Source organism: Pipistrellus kuhlii, unplaced genomic scaffold (genome assembly GCF_014108245.1).
Source record: "Pipistrellus kuhlii isolate mPipKuh1 unplaced genomic scaffold, mPipKuh1.p scaffold_m20_p_2, whole genome shotgun sequence".
Classification (NCBI taxonomy): Eukaryota; Metazoa; Chordata; class Mammalia; order Chiroptera; family Vespertilionidae; genus Pipistrellus; species Pipistrellus kuhlii.
This window is the reverse complement of record NW_023425515.1, coordinates 73381923-73401102: the sequence shown is the minus strand read 5'-3', so window position 1 is coordinate 73401102 and position 19180 is coordinate 73381923. Positions and strand designations below refer to the sequence as shown.

General features: G+C 37.7%; 1 protein-coding gene across 2 annotated transcripts in view; it reads left to right on the top strand.

The window, feature by feature from the left end:
* The window catches only part of EPHA6 (EPH receptor A6), an 874394-nt gene that overhangs the window by 701727 nt on the left and 153487 nt on the right, over positions 1-19180 (top strand). For both annotated transcript variants that reach the window (XM_036445896.2, XM_045584048.1), the window contains one exon: positions 5760-5821. In XM_036445896.2, coding sequence (XP_036301789.1) covers positions 5760-5821 — 62 coding nt within the window. The remainder of the gene's footprint in view (positions 1-5759; positions 5822-19180) is intronic.

Genomic DNA, 19180 nt, shown 5'->3' with positions numbered 1-19180 from the left:
TGACAATGGAGATAGTTTGAAGCTGCACTTTTTTTTTTTTAAGCATATGATTTTACCAAGTGGAGACATTGAGAAGGCAGTCTTCCAAAGAATAGAGGAAGGCACAGGTAAAGTCATATTTAGGGAATTATGAGTTACCTAGAGAATTTTAAAAATAAGAGTCAGGAGAATAGGGGGAAGTAAAAGATGACACTAGAAGCAAAGGTAAAACAGAGACTATGAAGGAACTTAATTGCCAGTCTTTAAAGGAAGGTAAAAAAAAGTTAGCTCTTCATAGTAATTAACTGTTTTATTTTATCCCTCTTTCCACCATGCACTGCTTGAGAGCAGGGGTCTTTTATTGCTTGAGGAAGTTTCTCCAGAAACCAGAAATGATATATAGTAGGCATTCAAAAATTATATTTGATATATCACTGAATGTTCAAAATAAGGGTTGTACAAGCATTAGCAAAAACAATTAGTAAACTATTGTTGAAATAAGCAAAAAGAACCACAAAGGCAGAATATAGGCAGTGATAATTTTCCATAGATTTTAGCACAACTTAATAACTTATGGACTATCAGGGGTTTGATGAAGTGAAAAATTCAGTATTACAATAGGGTTTCAAACCTGGGTAACTAGATAGATGGTAATGTTTAATCAAAATGGGAATATAGGAGAAAAAGAAACTTATTTATTTATTTATTTATTTATTTATTTATTTATTCTAGTATTCAAAATTTTTTTTTTAATTTATTGATTTTGTACAGAGAGGAAAGGAGAGATACAGAAACATCGATGAGAGAGAGTCATCGATCAGCTGCCTCTTGCACACCCCCCACTGGGGATATGCCCGCAACCAAGGTACATGCCCTTGACCGGAATCGAACCCAGGACCCTTCAGTCCCGAAGCCGACGCTCTATCCATTGAGCCAAACCGGTTTTGGCTAAAATATTTTATTTTTTTACAAGACCAGTGCTCTAACCCCTGAGCTATGGCGCCTTATCCAAAATATTTTATTTTTTAAGTTTGTCTGTGTTGTTGAAAGTATTACAGATATCTGCTCAGGGGTTTTTTGTGTATGTGTTTCCTCCCGTTGACCCACCTCCTCCTTGCACTCATCGCTCCCAAGCCTTTGCCACACTACTAGTATTGTCTGTCGATCTAGAGAAATATTAAGAGTTTGCATTGAACTCACTGAAGAAAATATTCATTTGGGACATGATCTGATACCAGGCAAGAGTATAAGGGAAAATAATTCCCCAGTTTTAGTACTTACCTTGTGAATAAAAATAATTGTCTATTATAACTAGAGGTCTGATGCATGAAAATTCATTCACTGGAGGGGAATGTCCCTCAGCCTAGCCTTCCCCCTCTTCAGTCTGGGAGCTTTCAGGGGTGGGAGGCAACCTGACAATCAGGGGAAGGTGATGTCTCCATCACACCTCTGCTGCTGCCACTGCTGGCAGCGTAAGCCTCGTCTGGCCCTGGTTACCTGAGCCTCAGGCGGCCCTGGGCAGCTGGGCAACCGACATCTGAGGCTTGCCTGCACACCTGCCACTCTCTTCCCCGAGTGGGGCTGAAAGGACTGGGGGACTCTGGCGGGGCTGAGGGGACTGGGCACCACCATATTTGTGATAGTATGATGGTCAATTTGCATATTCCCTCTTTATTAGATAGGATTTTGTACAAATGTATATCATCCATATCTTTTAAGTGCCTTAAAGGGATAAGAAAATTATTTCATTTATTATCCAATCCATTTGAGATTATAATTTTCTATCTCCACTGCAGAAATAGCAAGTAGAAATAGATTAAACAACTGGCTTTAAAAGAACTGAATTGCAACTTGGGGAAGGGAAAATAGGAAATCTGACAATCCAAGTTATTACCACAAATTTTATTACCTGGCGGACAAAATATATACACAATATAATGTTAAATAAACTAGAATTGCTGTAAATATGTAATAGAGTTTTTGTGTTGAGTTTGTTTTGATTCTTGATATTACTGACTGCACATCAGAAACTCCAAGCTGATACAGAATACTACATCCAGCACAAATTCATTATTTCTATGAAAATGTTAAATCTCTGTAATCCCCTTTCACAAATCATTGCTAAAGCAAGAGAGAAAAAATAATTCACTAAGAAAATATTTTCCCCAAGATTTAAAAAAAAAAAATCCTTTCTTTTGTTTTCTTTAACAATAGCACAAGAAATTATAGTCTCATCATCACATAGTTTCTTAACACCACCTACAATAAATCAGCTTCAGTACTGGGAAGCTGTCAATTTGAAAAGATTTATTAGTTAGTAGTTCATAAAAGTTTCAATTAAATAAAACTATTGTTCTCTACAACAGAAAAAAAAATGGCATGGGATCTTGTGATCCATTGTGTTCAGAATATAAATAAGTGATTTCTTATAGTATATTGATTCCAATGCTGTTTAAAATATCTATAACCATTCCTGGGCTATTTATGAAGAAGAAAAAAATCACTTTTTGTGTGAGTTGTAGAAATATTTTTGAAAATCTCTTAAATCAAACTGATGAGGCTTCTAAAAACATCTGTGGATTTTGAGGCCTAACTGAATCAAGAATCCTGGGATTTGTCCACTGATTTTAGCATAATACAAGTACTAATTTGATTCTGTGATTTGAGGCACTTGGAATAAGTGGCTAAAATTGTAAAAAAGAAAAAAAGTGAATGTAAAAAGAGAATTAATCACTTCTAAATGTATTTTCCAAAAACAATGCTATATACATATATATGACAGAAAGAATACTGTCCTAATTTCCTTAATTTCCCTTAGACTTATCTATTTTCTTGATTATAAAGTGTAACCATGAACTGTAAAGTTGCTTGTAATCTTCAGAGTGTAACTAACTTCCCTGTAGAAACCACTAGAAAACAAATTGTAGGCTAGATGCCAACATATTCTAAAAAACGCCTTAGTTTAACAACAGCTGCTGTCAATTGATGCTATTGGACAAATAATACAAAAGATGCAGTTCAGGTGTGAAGCGTCTAATTCACAAGAAACCTAGGGAGTCTTCACTGGACTCTTTATTATCTTTAATGAGAAGATTAAACTTGTCACTGATGAATTTTAAGATTGCATAAAGTATCTCCCAAGGAGTTATAGATAGAACTAATTTCAAAGTACTTTGTATTCATGTAAATCAAAATCTTGCTGAAATACTTCAGGGTTGCTTTCTTAGGAAATGTGAAATTGATGAGAAAAATCAACTTGTTTCTACTCTGAAGCACCTATTCTTCCCAGCTGCATGGGAGGTGGCCTTGAGAAACCCAGTGAATAAGGATACAAAGCATCTAGGGGAAGATAAAGAAAAGCAACCTAATATGAACCCAGGCACCTGTCAGAGTGCAGCCAGAGATGGGATGGGAATGCAGCCATAGGAATAGGTGCAATGTGTACAATCTGGGGAGTTGTGAGGTGAGAAGTTTGGAGAGAGAAGCAAGTTGGGAGGTAATCCTGGCAGGGGAATACCAAAAGGAAAGGCAGAAGGAAACAGGAATGAACAAGTACAGGTGATAATGACAACTGATGGATCAGGAAACGATAAAGCCGGTTAGGAGAGATGAGGATTGGCTAACAGAGGCTTACAGCTTTGATCTATAAACAGTGTCTGAGAGGCTGTTTAACCATGGCATGAAGGTTAAAAGCTGAGACTGACTGCCTGATACTACCACTTACTAGCTGTTTGACTTTAGGCAAGTAATTTAACTTTCTACCCCTCAATATACTTTACTGTGGAATAGGGTAATAATAGCATGTATCAATATCAGTGGAGTGCTTGCAAACTCTTTTTATTCTAATAAGACTGACATTCTTAGGGAGACGATAAATATTGTTTTAATTTTATTTTTTTTTTTAGTTAAATATGTTTCTCTAGCAGCAATGGTCAAGGTAGATTGCAATGTTGTGACTATGGGCAGAAGAGCTCAAGTAGTCATTGTACTAACCCAGTGGTCGGCAAACTCATTAGTCACCAGAGCCAAATATCAACAGCACAATGATTGAAATTTCTTTTGAGAGCCAAATTTTTTAAACTTAAACTTCTTCTAATGCCATTTCTTCAAAATAGACTCATCGAGGCCTTGATATTTTGTGGAAGAGCCACATTCAAAAGGCCAAAGAGCCGCATGTGGCTCAAGAGCCGCCGTTTGTCGACCACGGTCCTAACCCAACATTTCCCCTTAACATCCATATTCCATTGTACATCAAACTGGTATATTGGTCCCAGAATGTTTATATTTACATATTAAGATGACCTTTTTTCTTTCCCTACTTTGCTAACCATGTGTTTAATACATCAGGCTCCTAATCTCTAAGCTCTTTGAAATCAATAGTCAAATAAAAAATTTCATTAGAAACTTTCAGATTTAAAACCTGATTTCCTAGGCCACTGATTATAATAATGCTGACAGTTCATTTGACCTCAATATTTCCTGATAAAGTTCTCTATCTGTATTCGGGTGAAATTAATGACTTTAGGGACATTACAGAGATCCAACAAAATGGCTGTCCTCTTTGGGTTCTAATTCTATGCTTGATAAACTGGGAGCCTTATTATTACATTTACCCTTTGGCACATATTTCTTAAAATACAGATTCGACTGCAAAAGTCTAGCATTTGCAGACATTGTTCTAATTTGTTACTATCACCCTCTCTAACCCACAAGGCTTACACTTGTACAAGGGACATGACTTACAACATGAAACCTAGTATTTCCTTGATTGGTGCACATAATTTCTCCCCCCATCTTTATCCTCATGAGGAAAAACTGTGCACAGTGCAGATTAAATCGCTAAAAATTCCAATGAGAAGCCAGAAATATAGAAGTAAAAAGTAAATATGTCATACATGTTTGTTTCAAGTAAGTAACAGTTTCCCTTCATCTGAAATGACTTTATCTTTTAAACTCAGGGAAATTGAGCAGAACAAATAGATTATTTTCTTTGAAACAAATCAAAGTTACTTATGTCAAATATGCTACCTAATAGGGGTATTAGGAACTGTAACAACTGCAAATAGATATGATATGAAAGAAATGATGTTCAGTTTCTGATTTTAGCTGCTGCACTAGACGATGAAATCAGGGTTACTTATTTTTCATGAACTGCCATCATTGTTCTGTTGATATAATCTATGTCCAATAAAGAGATGATCAAGAATTATTACAGATCCCACCAACTTGGTAGCATTCATCAATCTACTGGCATTTTTCTACTTAAAAGCATTTAAAAGCAGACTATGACCGATGGTTATCATTTCTTAAAGAGAATTTATGTATTTCTCTTTTCTGCTTTGCCTTAGGAATATTTCGGAAATGCTCAGTCTGATGTAATTCAGCCGTGATTACTACACCACTCTAGAAGTTGTAGCACAATTGCCAAAGCAGCCACAGTAACTATTCAAACCCAGACTTCAGCTTGTTGATTATCTTTTAAGGAAAAGCTCGGGACAAAAGGAACATAATCTTAACAAAGGAGTGATTGCAGGGCTTTAGAAAAGGAAGTGCTTAATTCTTTTGTAATTCATATTGTAATTCATGTTCCTTTTATGAACTAAAAAATAATAATAATGCTATAAAGAAATGGAGAAGTGTGTAGTATGAATACTTTTATAGAAGCATGTTCAAAAATGAAATTCCTACAAATAGTTTAGCTGCCACAGCTGGAAATCTCTAACTGCAGCACATATTTCTGTGATTGCTCTAATCCCATGTGTTCCCTTCTCTATCTGCAGGCCGGCCAGTTATGATTGTGGTGGAATATATGGAGAATGGATCCCTAGACTCCTTTTTGCGGGTAAGGGTTTTTTGTTGTTGTTGTTGTTTTTTGTTTTTTGGTGGTTTTTCTTTTTTCTGATGGCATTTAAATAAGCTATTCTGAGTTCTAGAATTAAATCATTTATCATCAATTAATTGTTGCATAATATGACTCATGGATTTTTCTATGAAGAATAACAGCATTTTCTCTAGGGTGCATTTCTCTCATACTGTGATGTATTATTAAAGGGGCAGTATATCCACATAATAACATAATTTATTTCTCTTATAAATTCAGTTACCATGCTAATATATATATTTCAAATAATGTTATAAAGAAAGAGATTCAATGAAACTCAGTTACTTCATATACCCATTCATTTCTCTTTATCACACTTAACTATGTAGTATGTTTTATGTTTTATGCATTATCTGTAATGCTGAACCCCTTAATTGATGTTTACTGATCAACAATGACTCAGATTGATTTCAGAAAATGGGTTTAATCAACTTCGTTCCTCTCAATTTCATTTGGCTGACTATTCAAAACACAAAATTAAAAAGAATAAAAAATAGCAGAGATTTTATTTTTCTGGAACAAAACATTTTAAAGTACTTTTTAAACTGGCTTTTTCTTAACAGTACTAGAGACCCAGTGCACAACATTCATACACTGGTGGGGAGGAGTCCCTCAGCCCAGCCTGCACCCTCTCAAAGTCCAGGTCCCCTCAGGGGATGTCTGCCTGCCTCAGAGGCCAGAGAGGCTCCACTGTGCTCGCCAGTTGTGAGCCCGGCTTCTGGCTGAGCAGCGCTCCCCCTGTGAGAGCACACTGACCATCAGGGGGCAGCTCCTGCGTTGAGCATCTGCCCCCTGGTGGTCAGTGCCCATCATAGCGACCAGACATTCTGCTGTTAGGTTGATTTGCATATTAGCCTTTTATTATATAAGATGGATGGTATATCTTAAAAATCTTTTGTTTTACATAAATGCATACCTAAGAGATATTGTGGATGGATTTGGTTCCAGACCATCATAATAAAGCAAATATCACAATAAAGTAAACCACACAAATTTTTGGTTCCCGAGTGCATATAAAAGTTTTTACACTATACCGTAGTTTAGTCATTGTGCAATGTTATTATGTTTACAAAGCCAATGTACATACCTTAATTAAAAAACACTTCATGGTTTAAAAATGCTCACCATCATCTGAGCCATAACTGTCCTAATCTTTTTGCTGGTGGCGGGTCTTGCCTGGATGTTGATGGCTGCTGACTAATCAAGCAGTGATTGCTGAAGGTTGGGGTGATTGTGGCAATTTCTTAAGATAACACAGCAATAAAGATTAACACAACTATTGACTCTTCCTTGCAGAAATGATTTCCCTATAGCAGATGATGCTGTTTGATAGAATTTTATCCACAGTGGAACTTCTTTCGAAATCAGAGCCAATCCTCTCAAACCCTGCCAACTGCTTTATCAACTAAGCTTATGTACTATTATAAACCCTTTGTTGTCATTTCAACAACCTTCACAACATCTTCACCCAGAGTAAATTCCGTCTCAAGAACCACTTTCTTTGCTCACCTATAGGAAGCAACTCCCCATCCATTAAAGTTTTATCATGAGATTGCAGTAATTCAGTCACCTCTTTAGGCTCCACTTCTGATTCTAGCTCCCCTACTATTCCCACCACACCTGCAGTTACTTCTTCCACTGAACTCTTGAATCCTCAAATCATCCATGAGGGTTGGAATAAACGTCTTCCTAATTCCTGTTCACATTGATATTTTGATATCTTCCCATGAATTGTGTATGATGTTAATCACATCTGGAATACTTGATCCTTTCCAGAAGCTTTTCAATTGACTTTGCCCTGATCCATCAGAGGAATCACTATCTATGGCAGCTATCTCTTATATATAAAAGCCTAAGTGACCAAACAACCGAACAACCGGTCAAGCAGTCACTATGATATGCACTGACCCAGGGGCAGACACTCAGTGCAGGAGCTGCCCCCTGGTGGTCAGTGTGCTCCCACAGTGGGAGCACCATTCAGCTGACCAACGGGCACCAGACACTGGGCTCAGGGCTGGCAAGCGCAGCTGCAGTGGCGCAAGCTTCTCCCTCCTCCGTGGCAGCACTACCAAGTGGAGGCGGGGTTAGGTACGGGGTGCCAGGATGAGTGGGAGCAGCACAGCACCTGGCTGAGGCTCGGGCTCCTCCCTGACCGCCTGCCACTTCACACACTACTGCACCCCTTGGGGGTCCCAGATTGCAAGAGGGCACAGGCCAGGCTGAGGGACCCCACCGGTGCACGAATATGTGCACCAGGCCTCTCGTAGTCATATATGTATTTCTTAAATAAGGCTTGAACCATGGGCAAGAAAACAGTATTAACCTCATTGTACATCTTCATCAGAGCTCTTAGGTAACCAGATATATTGTCAATGAGCAGTAATATTTTAAAAGAAATCTTTTTTTCTGAGCAATAGGGTTTGATAGTAGACTTAAAATATTCAGTAAACCATGTCATAAACAGATGTGCTTCCAGGCTTTGTTGCTCCATTTGTAAAGCACAGTCAGGGAAGATTTAGCATGATTCTTAAGGACCGTAGGATTTATGGCATGGTAAGTGAGCACTGGCTTCAGTTTAAAGTCTCTAGTGCATGAGCCCCTAACCAGAGAGTCAGTCTGCCCTTTAGTGCTGTGAAGACAGGTATTGATTTCTCCTCTCTAGCTATGAAAGTTGTAGAAGGTTAACTGTTGTTTAGTGTATAATCTCAGCTAGATTTTCTACAGAACATTCTGCAGCTTCTGCCTCAGCACTGCACTTCTGTTGTGGTGACAGCCTCTTTCGTTAAACCTCATGAACAGACCTCTACTAGCTTTAAGCTTTTCTTCTGCAGCTTCCTTACCTCTCTTGGTTTAAGGGAATGTGGTGGCTGGTTTGATCTTTTGTCCAGTCCACTAAACTTCTCCATTTCAGCAATCAGGCTGGATCACTTTCTGATTATTCATGTGTTCACTGGAATGGCACTTTCAGTTTCCTTCAAGAACTTTTCATTTGTATTCACAACTTGTGTAACTGGCACAAGAGGCCTCACTTTCAGCCTGTCTCCACTTTTGACATGCCTTCCTCACTAAACTTACTCATTTCTAGCTTTTGATTTAAAGTGAGAGACATGTGACTCTTCCTTTCACTTGGACTTAAGAAGCCATTAAGGGTTATTGATTGACCTAATTTCAATATTGTTGTGTCAAAAGAAATAGGAAAGCCCAAGGAAAGACAAAGCGGGGGGGGCGAGGGAGCTGGTCAATGGAGCAGTAAGAACACACACATTTATTGATTATGTTTACTTGTCATGACACCCCAAAACAAATACAATAGTAACATCAAATATTGCTGGTCACAAATCACCATGACAAATATAATAATAATGAAAATGTTTGAAATATTGCAAGAGTTACCAATGTGTGACACGGAGACACGAAATGAATAAATGCTGTTGAAAAAATGGCACTGATAGACCTGTTCATCAAAGGGTTGCCACAGACCTTCAATTTTAAAAACCAGTATCTGTGAAGCCTAATAAAATAAGGTGTGCCTGCAGTGGTACAGAATAACTGATAGCTGAGATGGCACCTTGAAGTTATATTTTAAAGTATGTTTATAATTAGGATTTTAAAAAGCTATCATATACAACAAAAAATCATTAATAGTTTTTTTTTAAAAAAGAGCCTTAAGAAAAGCCCAGAGTGAGCAGAAGGAAGGAAATAATAAAGATCAGAGCAGAAATAAATGACATAGAGACCAAAAAAAAAAAAAAAAAATACAAATGATCAATAAAAACCAAGAGCTGATTTTTTGAAAGGATAAACAAGATTGATGAACCTCTAGCCAGGCTCACCAAGAAACAAAGAGAGAGGACCTAAATAAACAAAATCAGAAATTAAGTAACAACTGACCCCATAGACAAACAAAGGATTATTTAAAATATATATATATATAACAAACAAATCTACTCCAACAAACTAGACAGCCTTGACAAAATGGACATTTTCCTAGAAAATACAAACTTCCAAAACTCAATCCAGAAGAATAAAAAAATTAAAAAAATAAAAATAAATAAAATAAAATAAAAACCTGAATAGCCTGATACTACCAATGAAATTGAAGCAGTAATCAAAAAACTTCCAGCAAACAAAAGCCCAGGGCCAGATGGCTTCACAGGAGAGTTTTATCAAACATTCAAAGAACTAAAACAAATCCTCCTCAGACTATTCCAAAACATTCAAGAAGGCACACTTCCAAGCTCTTTCTATGAAGCCAGCATTAACCTAATCCCAAAACAAGATAAAGACAACACAAAGAAAGAGAATTGCAGACCAATATCCCTGATGAACCTAGATTCTAAAATCCTCAACAAAATTCTAGCAAATCAGATCCAGCATTACATTAGAAAGATCATACACCATGAACAAGTGAGATTTATTCCATGTATGCAAGGCTGGTACAATATCCACAAATCAAAAAATGTTATACATCACATAAACAAGTTGAGAGACAAAAATCACATAATCAAATCAATTGATGCAGAAAAGACATTTGACAAAATCCAATACCCTTTCCTAATAAAAACTCTCAGCAAAGTGGGAATAGAGGGATCATTCCTCAACATAATAAAGGCCTTATATGACAAACCTACAGCCAACTTCATACTCAAGGGACGAAAACTAAAATCATTTTCTCCAAGAACAGGAACAAGACAGGGATGCCCATTCCTGTTCTACATAGTACTGGAAGTGCTAGCCATAGCAATTCAGACAAGAAGAAGAAATAAAAGGCATCCAAGTTAAAAAGGAAAAAGTAAAATTGCCATTATTCACAGATGACATGATATAGTACATTAAAAAAACTCTAAAGACTCCATCAAAAAAACTACTAGAATTAATAAATAAATTCAGCAATGTAGCAGGATACAAAATCAACACCCAGAAATGTATGTATTTTTATACACCAAAAATTAACTCACAGAAAGAGAAACTGAAAAAACAATCCCATTTACCATTGCAACAAAAAAATTAAGATAGCTAGGAATAAATTTAACCAAGGAGTTAAAGGACCTGTACTCAGAAAATTACAGCGTGCCGAAAAAAAGAGATAGACGAAGACATAAACTAATGGAAGAATATACCATGTTCATGGATTGGTAGAATCAATATCAATAAAATGTCCATATTACCCAAAGAAATCTATAGATTCAATGCAATCCCTATTAAAATACCAACAGTATATTTCACAGACTTAGAACATACTCCAAAAATTCATCTGGAATAAAATAAAATAAAAAGAAGAAGAAGACCTCGAATGGCTGTAGCAATCTTGAGAAAGAAGAACAAATGGATGGATGGATCAAAATACCAGATTTCAAACTATATTACAAAGCCATTGTTTTCAAAACTGCCTGGTACTAGAACAATAACAGACATATAGACCAATGGAACAGAACAGAGAACCTAAAAATCAACCCAAGCCATTATGCTCAATTAGTGTTTGGCAAGAAGGCAAGAGCATACAATAGAGTCAAGCCAGTCTCTTCAGTAAATGGTGCTGGGAAAATTGGACAGATACCTGCAAAAAAATGAAACTAGACCACAACTTACACAAAAATAAACTCAGAATGGATAAAGGACTTAAACGTAAGATGGAAAACCAAAAAAATCTTAGAAGAAGCCAGGGGCAGCAAAATGGCAAACATTTGTCTTAGCAATATCTTAACTGATACAGCTCTAAGGCAATGGAAAGGAAAAAACAAAACAAAAGGAACTACATCAAAATAAAAAGCTTCTGTACAGCAAAAGAAACTATCAACAAAACAATAAGAAAGCCCACTGCATGGGAGAATATACTATATATTATATACTGAGTGACCAGATTATTATGCATCCAGAAATCATAATAATCTGGCCACTCTGTATTTAACAATGTTAACTCTAATAAGGGTTTAATCTCTAAAATTTTTAGGGAACTCATACAACTTAACAAAAGATAAATAACCCAATCAAAAACTGGGCAAAGGACCTAAATAGACACTTTCGAAAGAAGACAGAATGAAGTCCAAGAGACATATGAAAACATGTTCAAAGTCACTAATCATCCCAGAGGTGCAAATCAGAAGGACAATGTGGTACTATCTCACACCTGTCAGAATGTCTATCATCAACAAATCAACAAATGACAAGTGCTGGCGAGGATGTGGAGAAAGGGGAATCCTCCTGCCCTGCTGGTGGGAATGCAGACTGGTGCTGCCACTGTGGAAAACAGTATGGAGTTTCCTCAAGAAATTGAAAATGGAACTCCCATTTGACCCAGTAATCCTACTTCTAGGAATATATCCCAAGAAACTAGAAACACCAATCATAAAGGAGATATGCACCCCTATGTTCATAGCAGCACAATTTACAATAGCTAACATTTGGAAACAGCCTAATTGCCCATCTGCACTTCGACAGTGGTTGCCAACCTTTTGGACCTCGTGCAGTGGTAGAAAGAAAGAAAAAAAAAGAAAGGAAGGAAGGAAGAGGAGGGAGGGAAGGGAGGGAGGAGGAAGAGGGAGGGAGGGAGGGAGGGAAGGAGGGAGGGAGGGAGGGAGGGAAGGAGGGAGGGAGAGAGGAGGGAGGGAGGGAGGGGGGAGGAGAGGGAGGAGGGAGGGAGGAGGAGGGGAAGAAGGAAGGACGAAGGAAGAAGGAAGGAAAGGAAGGAGGAAGAAAGGCAGGGAACTGCCGCCCGCCCTCCAGAAATCCATCATACCAGACAGCACTACCCCCTACCTACCCTCACTCACTACTCCCTCCACGCCATTCTTAATCATTTACAACAGCATGGATGAAACTGGAGAACATTATGTTAAGCAAATAAGCCAGTCAAAGAAAGATAAATATCACATGATCTTACTCATTTGTGGAATAAAATGAACATAAACTGATGAACAAAAATAGAACCAGAGACATAGAAGCATCAAACAGACTGTCCAACCTATGAGGGACAGAGAGGGGTCGGGGGCCCACAAGGGAGTGGGTGAGTGGGTAAGAGATCAACCAAAAGGCTTGTATGCGTGCATATGAGCATAACCACTGGACACAGACAGTAGAGGGGTGAGGGCATATGCTGGAGAGGGGGAGCAGCCTGGGAGAGGGCAATGGGGAAAAAAAGGAGACTCGTGTAATACTAAAGAACTTAAATTAAAAAAAGAAAAGCTTTGAGGGGGAAAACTAGGACAATATGTTCATGAACCTAGGATAGGCAAAGAATTATCTACATTTCTGGATGTCCGAAGAAAGAAATAGATCTTATGAGTTAAACACAAGGTATCAGTATTAAGTTGTTTTTCATTTTTGTTGAATTTATTGGAGTAATTTTTGTTGATAAAATTATATAGATTTTAAATGTAAAAAAAAAAAGAGCCTGGCTGATGTACTCAGTAGTTGAGTGTCCACCTATGAGCCAGGACAGTGGTCGGCAAACTCATTAGTCAACAGAAGCAAATATCAACAGTACAACAATTGAAATTTCTTTTGAGAGCCTAATTTTTAAACTTCTTCTAACACCACTTCTTCAAAATAGACTCACCCAAGCCGTGGTCTTTTGTGGAAGAGCCACACTCAGGGGCCCAAGGGCTGCATGTGGTTCTCTAGCCAAAGTCTATCAACCAGAGAGCCAGGAGGTTGTAGTTTGATTCCTTGTCAGGGCACATGTCTGGGTTTCAGCTTGATTCCCAATAGAGGGCTCGCAGCGGGCAGCCAATCAATGGTTCTCTCTCATTATTTATGATTCTATCTCTCTTCCTCTCCCTTCCTCTCTAAAATCAATTTTAAAATATATATTTTAAAAAAAAAAAGTAAAACCACTATGAAAAATAATTACTAGGGTCAGTGTTTTTCATCTCCAGCAGAGGTTACATATTTGAATGTCATTGTATTCTTTAAAAAATATCTATCTACGGGACACAGCCATTTTTTTTTTTTTTTTTACTTATGAACTGACTGTACCTTGGCTGCTTGTAATGTGTTGTATCATTTTTCTTCTTCGTTTTCATGAGAGTAAACAGTCTCAAGGATTGTTTCTTCAGTTCATTTTTTTTGCTCCATGTTATTTGGACAAGTTCTGTGAGCATCTCACCTTTCTCTCTTGATCTCATTTTCATGTATTTTTTCTTGATTCCATGCCCTCTTATTTCAACTGCTCTCAATATTAGCAGTGATAACACATTCATTCTGTGACTGGATGTCCGCATTCAATGCCAGAAGCTGAATTCAGCAAAATCGTCAAGTTATTACAGAGCAATACTCCTCACACAATGCAAAATGAAATTCATGTGTGTGTGAGGACATGAGCTATTTGTTTGTATTTTCTGTAGCCATTCTCAGTTATAAAATAATGTTATGTCTTGTATTCATTGCTCCTGTAAATGTGCCAAACTATTTGGAATAATTATCAGGATTACCTATTGTACTTCAAATGCAGATATTTTTATGTTTTTCCATTATATTTATTCAAAAACTCATTTTCATCAGATAGGTATTATTGTCTAATGATGCTTGGGAGAGGTCTTTATATTTGTGTCAGCTATATCCTAGAGCTGAATATAAAGGCAAACAATGTAGCACATAATAAAAGCAAATAATGCCCAATCTAAATTGCTCCTGAAAACTAGATCAAATGACTGCCACAAGCAAATTAATAAATGTTAGCTTCAGATATACTTTTTATCCTGCTGAATCATGACTTAATTAAAATGTTTTAAAGAAAAGTTAATATATTATCAATAAAATATTTACTTATAAACATCCTACTGCATACTTTTGAGTGGTATAATTCATTATTTAAAATTTAAAAACTAATATTTCCCCTGCTCTTATAAACCATGTATGTAAGACACCATAGAGGTTGGGAAACAGTAACTTTTCAATTGGTGGTAGCTACCATTAATACTACTATGAGAATTGGATGTTTTCTCAGCTTATCTTGGCTCTGCCACTTGCCAGTTGTGTGACCTTAAGACTTGAGCAAGTGACTAACTTTCGTGTCTCTGTTTACCTATCTGTAAAATAGGAATACTAACAGTATCTACTTCATACAAATGTCATAAGCTAATTGATTATTTTAAAGTTTATAGACTAATGCCTGGCACATTGTAAATGGTAGAGAGTGAGGATTCAAACTCAAGTCTCTGGCTCAAAAAGCCATGTTCTATCATGAATTCTATATTTTTATTAAATCACTTCTTACTTCTTATAAGTCCTCTGACATTTCCCATCTATGTGTCCCCTCTGATCATAGAATTTCTATTAAAACAAAAATGACGAAGGAAAGAGGGCCAGATACTCTCTTTTTACCCTTCTTTAAGATTCTTACACTTCTTTGTAATCATTTCTTTTACCCCAGAACCTCAAAGTGCTTTATAAACTTTGTCAGACACTTAATCCCCTATGGCAAGCAGAAATAAAAGATATGTATATATCCCTCAGATTCTCAAAAGCAAAAACACTTTTAAACTATTTTTGTAGAATTTTATAATCACAGTCCTTGCGAACACAGAAAAGGAAGTGGCTAAGAGCATTGCATAGCAGGGGAGACATCCAGTGCTCACTAATGGCACTCTGTCTCCTGGAGGCAGATGTCCCTTCGGTCTCCCACACCATTTGAAAAGGAGTGCCAGCAAAACTAAGCACAGGATTACCATCCAGTGCCTGTGGTGGTGGCTGTCTGTGATATTGCAATGGATTCATAAATCTTATCCTGTTTGGGGTCTTTATGGGCATTCTTCCAGATGCGTATCGTCTGGATAAGTGTGTTTGTTTGTGAGCAATGGGGTGTGTGGAGAAGGGGTGCCGGTGGGTATGTCACTGTGTGTTTGCTTTTAGTTTTAAAATAAACACGAACAGCAAGTGGCCGCCTGGGAAGTCTGACCTCCCTGGTGTGCAGATTTTCCTAACTTTTCCAGTTGCTCTTCATTCCCAGTGTAAAATAAGTGCGATCTTGACCTTCATCTCCCATTGGCCTTTCTCCTCTATACATGCAGATTTCATAAACACTTTTAGTGACACCTAACAGCAGCTAGTGCCTAATCTTTTAACCCCCATTTTTATAACAGTATTAACTAGCAATTAGTTATAAAAACAGACAAAATATTTTGAAACTTTGAGATATCATATGTCAACCATACAAAATCATTCCTTTATTTTATAGCATTTGTTGAATGTGGATTTGTTTATCATAGCACATAATCCAGTTATATAAAAATAAAATACGCATGGTTTTAGTTCAAGATGGTATATTTTGTTCTGCTGCAGCCTCTTGCTCCCACCACAAATCCTTTAACATAAGAGGAAGATATACATACATTAATTACATGAGCGAGCAAGGAGTGATATCCATAAATAACAAATATAAAAAGAGAGAAATTAACAAAAGCAAACAGGATCAGACTGAGTTAAGGGAACAATAGCTCAAGACATGCTCAAGAAAAGATGCTTGGGAGCAAAAGGAATATGTGGAAGCTGGTGCTGCCAGCTGAGATGAAGATGCAGAGGAGGGACAGGGTGGGCTGGGAGTCGGGAGAAGATGGTGAACTTAATCTGTGTCCTGTTACACTTGGGATATCTGTGGAACATGCAGCAAAAATGTTCAGACAGCAATCTGAAATATAAAACTGAAGCTCAGTGGAAAAATCTTTACTAAAGTTAAAGATCCGGGAATCGGTAACATAAATGTGGTTATTGAAGCCAAACCATGATGTTTACTAGGAAGAAGTGGAAAAAGGAACGGAGTAGAGCAAGGTTTTTACTCTGTGGCATGTCAACCTGAGGTGACAACAGGTCAGCATCCCCAAAGGTAACTAAGAATGAGATGTCAGAGAGGAGCAGGGAGGGAGGAGAAATGGAGTCTACACCTGAGAGACAGGAAATTTCACGCAGGAGCAAATAAGCACTTGTAGCAAATGCAGTAGAGAACTTCTGAAAGACAGAAACTGAAAAGCATCCATGCGATTTAGCACTTACCAGGTCCTCAGTAATCTCAAGAGGGCTTTTAATGGTTGATTTCAGACAGAAGCCACGTTGCAGAGGGCAAAATGAGAATGAAAGATAGGTTGTGGAGGTGGAGACCATTTTTAGGGAATAAGTGGATGAAATAGCAAGACAAGAAGAAATCAGATGCTAGTAGACAAAAAAGAAAAATCAATGGTATCTTTTTAAATATTTTTAATGGATTTTAGAGAGAGGAAGGGAGGGAGAGAAAGAAACATCGATGTGAAAGAGAAACATGAATTACTGACTTCCACACGCACCCCACCAGGTATCAAGCCCACAACCTGGGCATGTGTCCTGACTGGGAATCAAACCAGCAATCTTTCACTGCACGGGACAATGCTCAACCAATGGAGCCACACCAGCCAATGTTGAGTGGTATCATTTAAGATAGAAAAAAATATTCAGACAATTTATACTCTGAGGGATAGGAATCAAAGAAAATACATTGGTAAGGCAAAATACCCCAGGAGATGGGAAGGTACAATATCAAGGACCCAGGGGGAGGACTGACTTTGAGTAGCAGAAGCCTGCACACAACTTCTAAGGCCGAAGGGACTGTGCGTGTGGATCTAGAGAGATTTATGAGGAATAGGTATTAAGTTGAAGGAAATGATACCTGATGATGTTGCATTTCTACCTGAAGTAGGACAGAACATGTGGGAGTCTGGGGACAAATTTTAATGAATGTTCAGAATAATTGCTGAAGTTAAAAAGAAAAATAGCTGGTCAGAAAAGAAGGCAGGACCAACAAGAGCAGGTTCTGCTCCAAGAAGACAGTTGTTTCTGGGTCCTAAAGAGGGCGACTAAAAAGCTTTACCAAGTGTTTAATGACGTGCAACTGAGGTGGCCAGGAAGAAGATCTCTGGACTGCTGGCCCAATCATTTTTATTTGTTACCTACACTCTTCCTGCACTCACGCCAGACCCCACCTTTGGCCACGGAGAAAGTGACATAATTAACTAATCATACTGAATCAGCTGATGCTGGTGAACACGAGTGGGTCCTGGCCATGGTGTGTATGCTTCTTCCATGGATTTCTGCAGAAACACTCAATTTCCAACTGTGAGAATGGAAACAGAGACAGTACTGTTTGAAGAGCAGGTACAACAGAAAAATAAGTTTCCTAAGTGGGAATTGGAGTGCTGGTGAAAGAGTCTTTACCTAGTGATATTCAGGCTAGATAAAGAAAGAAATAGAAAGAAATAGAGACTGGTGGGCTTTAAAGAAATAAAAATGTTATGTGCTATAAAAGGCTTTATTCTATAAAAGAGGAAGTATAGTCATGTGTGAGGGTGAGAGAATATGTAGTCACCCTATCATTATGGTTAGAGTAGTGTACTATATATAAGGGAAAGGGAAAGTGCTCACAATGACATTATGGGGTGGATGTTACTATTATCCCCATTTTACCAATGTGGAAACTGAGGCAAAGCAAATTAGCTAAGTTGCCCAATGTCAAACTGCTGGTAAATCATTCATTCTTGAGAGAAAGAAAGAAAGAAAGAAAGAAAGAAGAAGAAAGAAAGAAAGAAAGAAAGAAAGAAAGAAAGAAAGAAAGAAAGAAAGAAAGAAAGAAAGAAAGAAAGAAAGAAAGAAAAGAAAGAAAGAAGAAAGAAAGAAAGAAAGAAAGAAAGAAAGAAAGAAAGAAGAAGAAAGAAAGAAAGAAGAAAGAAAGAAAGAAAGAAGAAAGAAGAGAAAGAAAGAAAAGAAAGAAAGAAAGAAAGAAAGAGAAAGAAAGAAGAAAGAAAGAAGAAGAAGAGAAAGAAAGAAAGAAAGAAATGTATGTTCACAGACCATAGTAGGCAAGGCACTGTTCTGGAGCTTGGAATACTAAAGTGAACAAAGTGAAAATTAAAAATCGAGTGGGAGGAGAAATAAAGAATTCAGCAAAATATATGGTACATCAGAGCGGGGAGTAAAACACAGCAGGGGAAGTAGAGGTGGGAGTGAGACTGGGATCAGTATTAAATTGGGTGGACAGGGAAGTTCTCACAAAAGTGTGTGTAAGTAAATATGGAAGGATGTGATGGAGCACACCAAATGGATACCTAAGGGAAATATTCCAAAGAGTTAGGACAGCAAGGGCCAATGTCCTGAGGTGGGAGCATTTTATACCCTAGAACACGTGTCAAACACAAGGCCCGCGGGCCAAATCCGTCCCGCCAGGCCTTGCAATGTGGCCCGCACCACGCTGTCATCACTGCACTCCACTGCGTTTCCATCACAATGACAGTTTATGACTGTTCAGTAAACCATTCGGCCCGCGATTTAGGCTGGATTTTAGATTTTGGCCCCTTCTCTGAT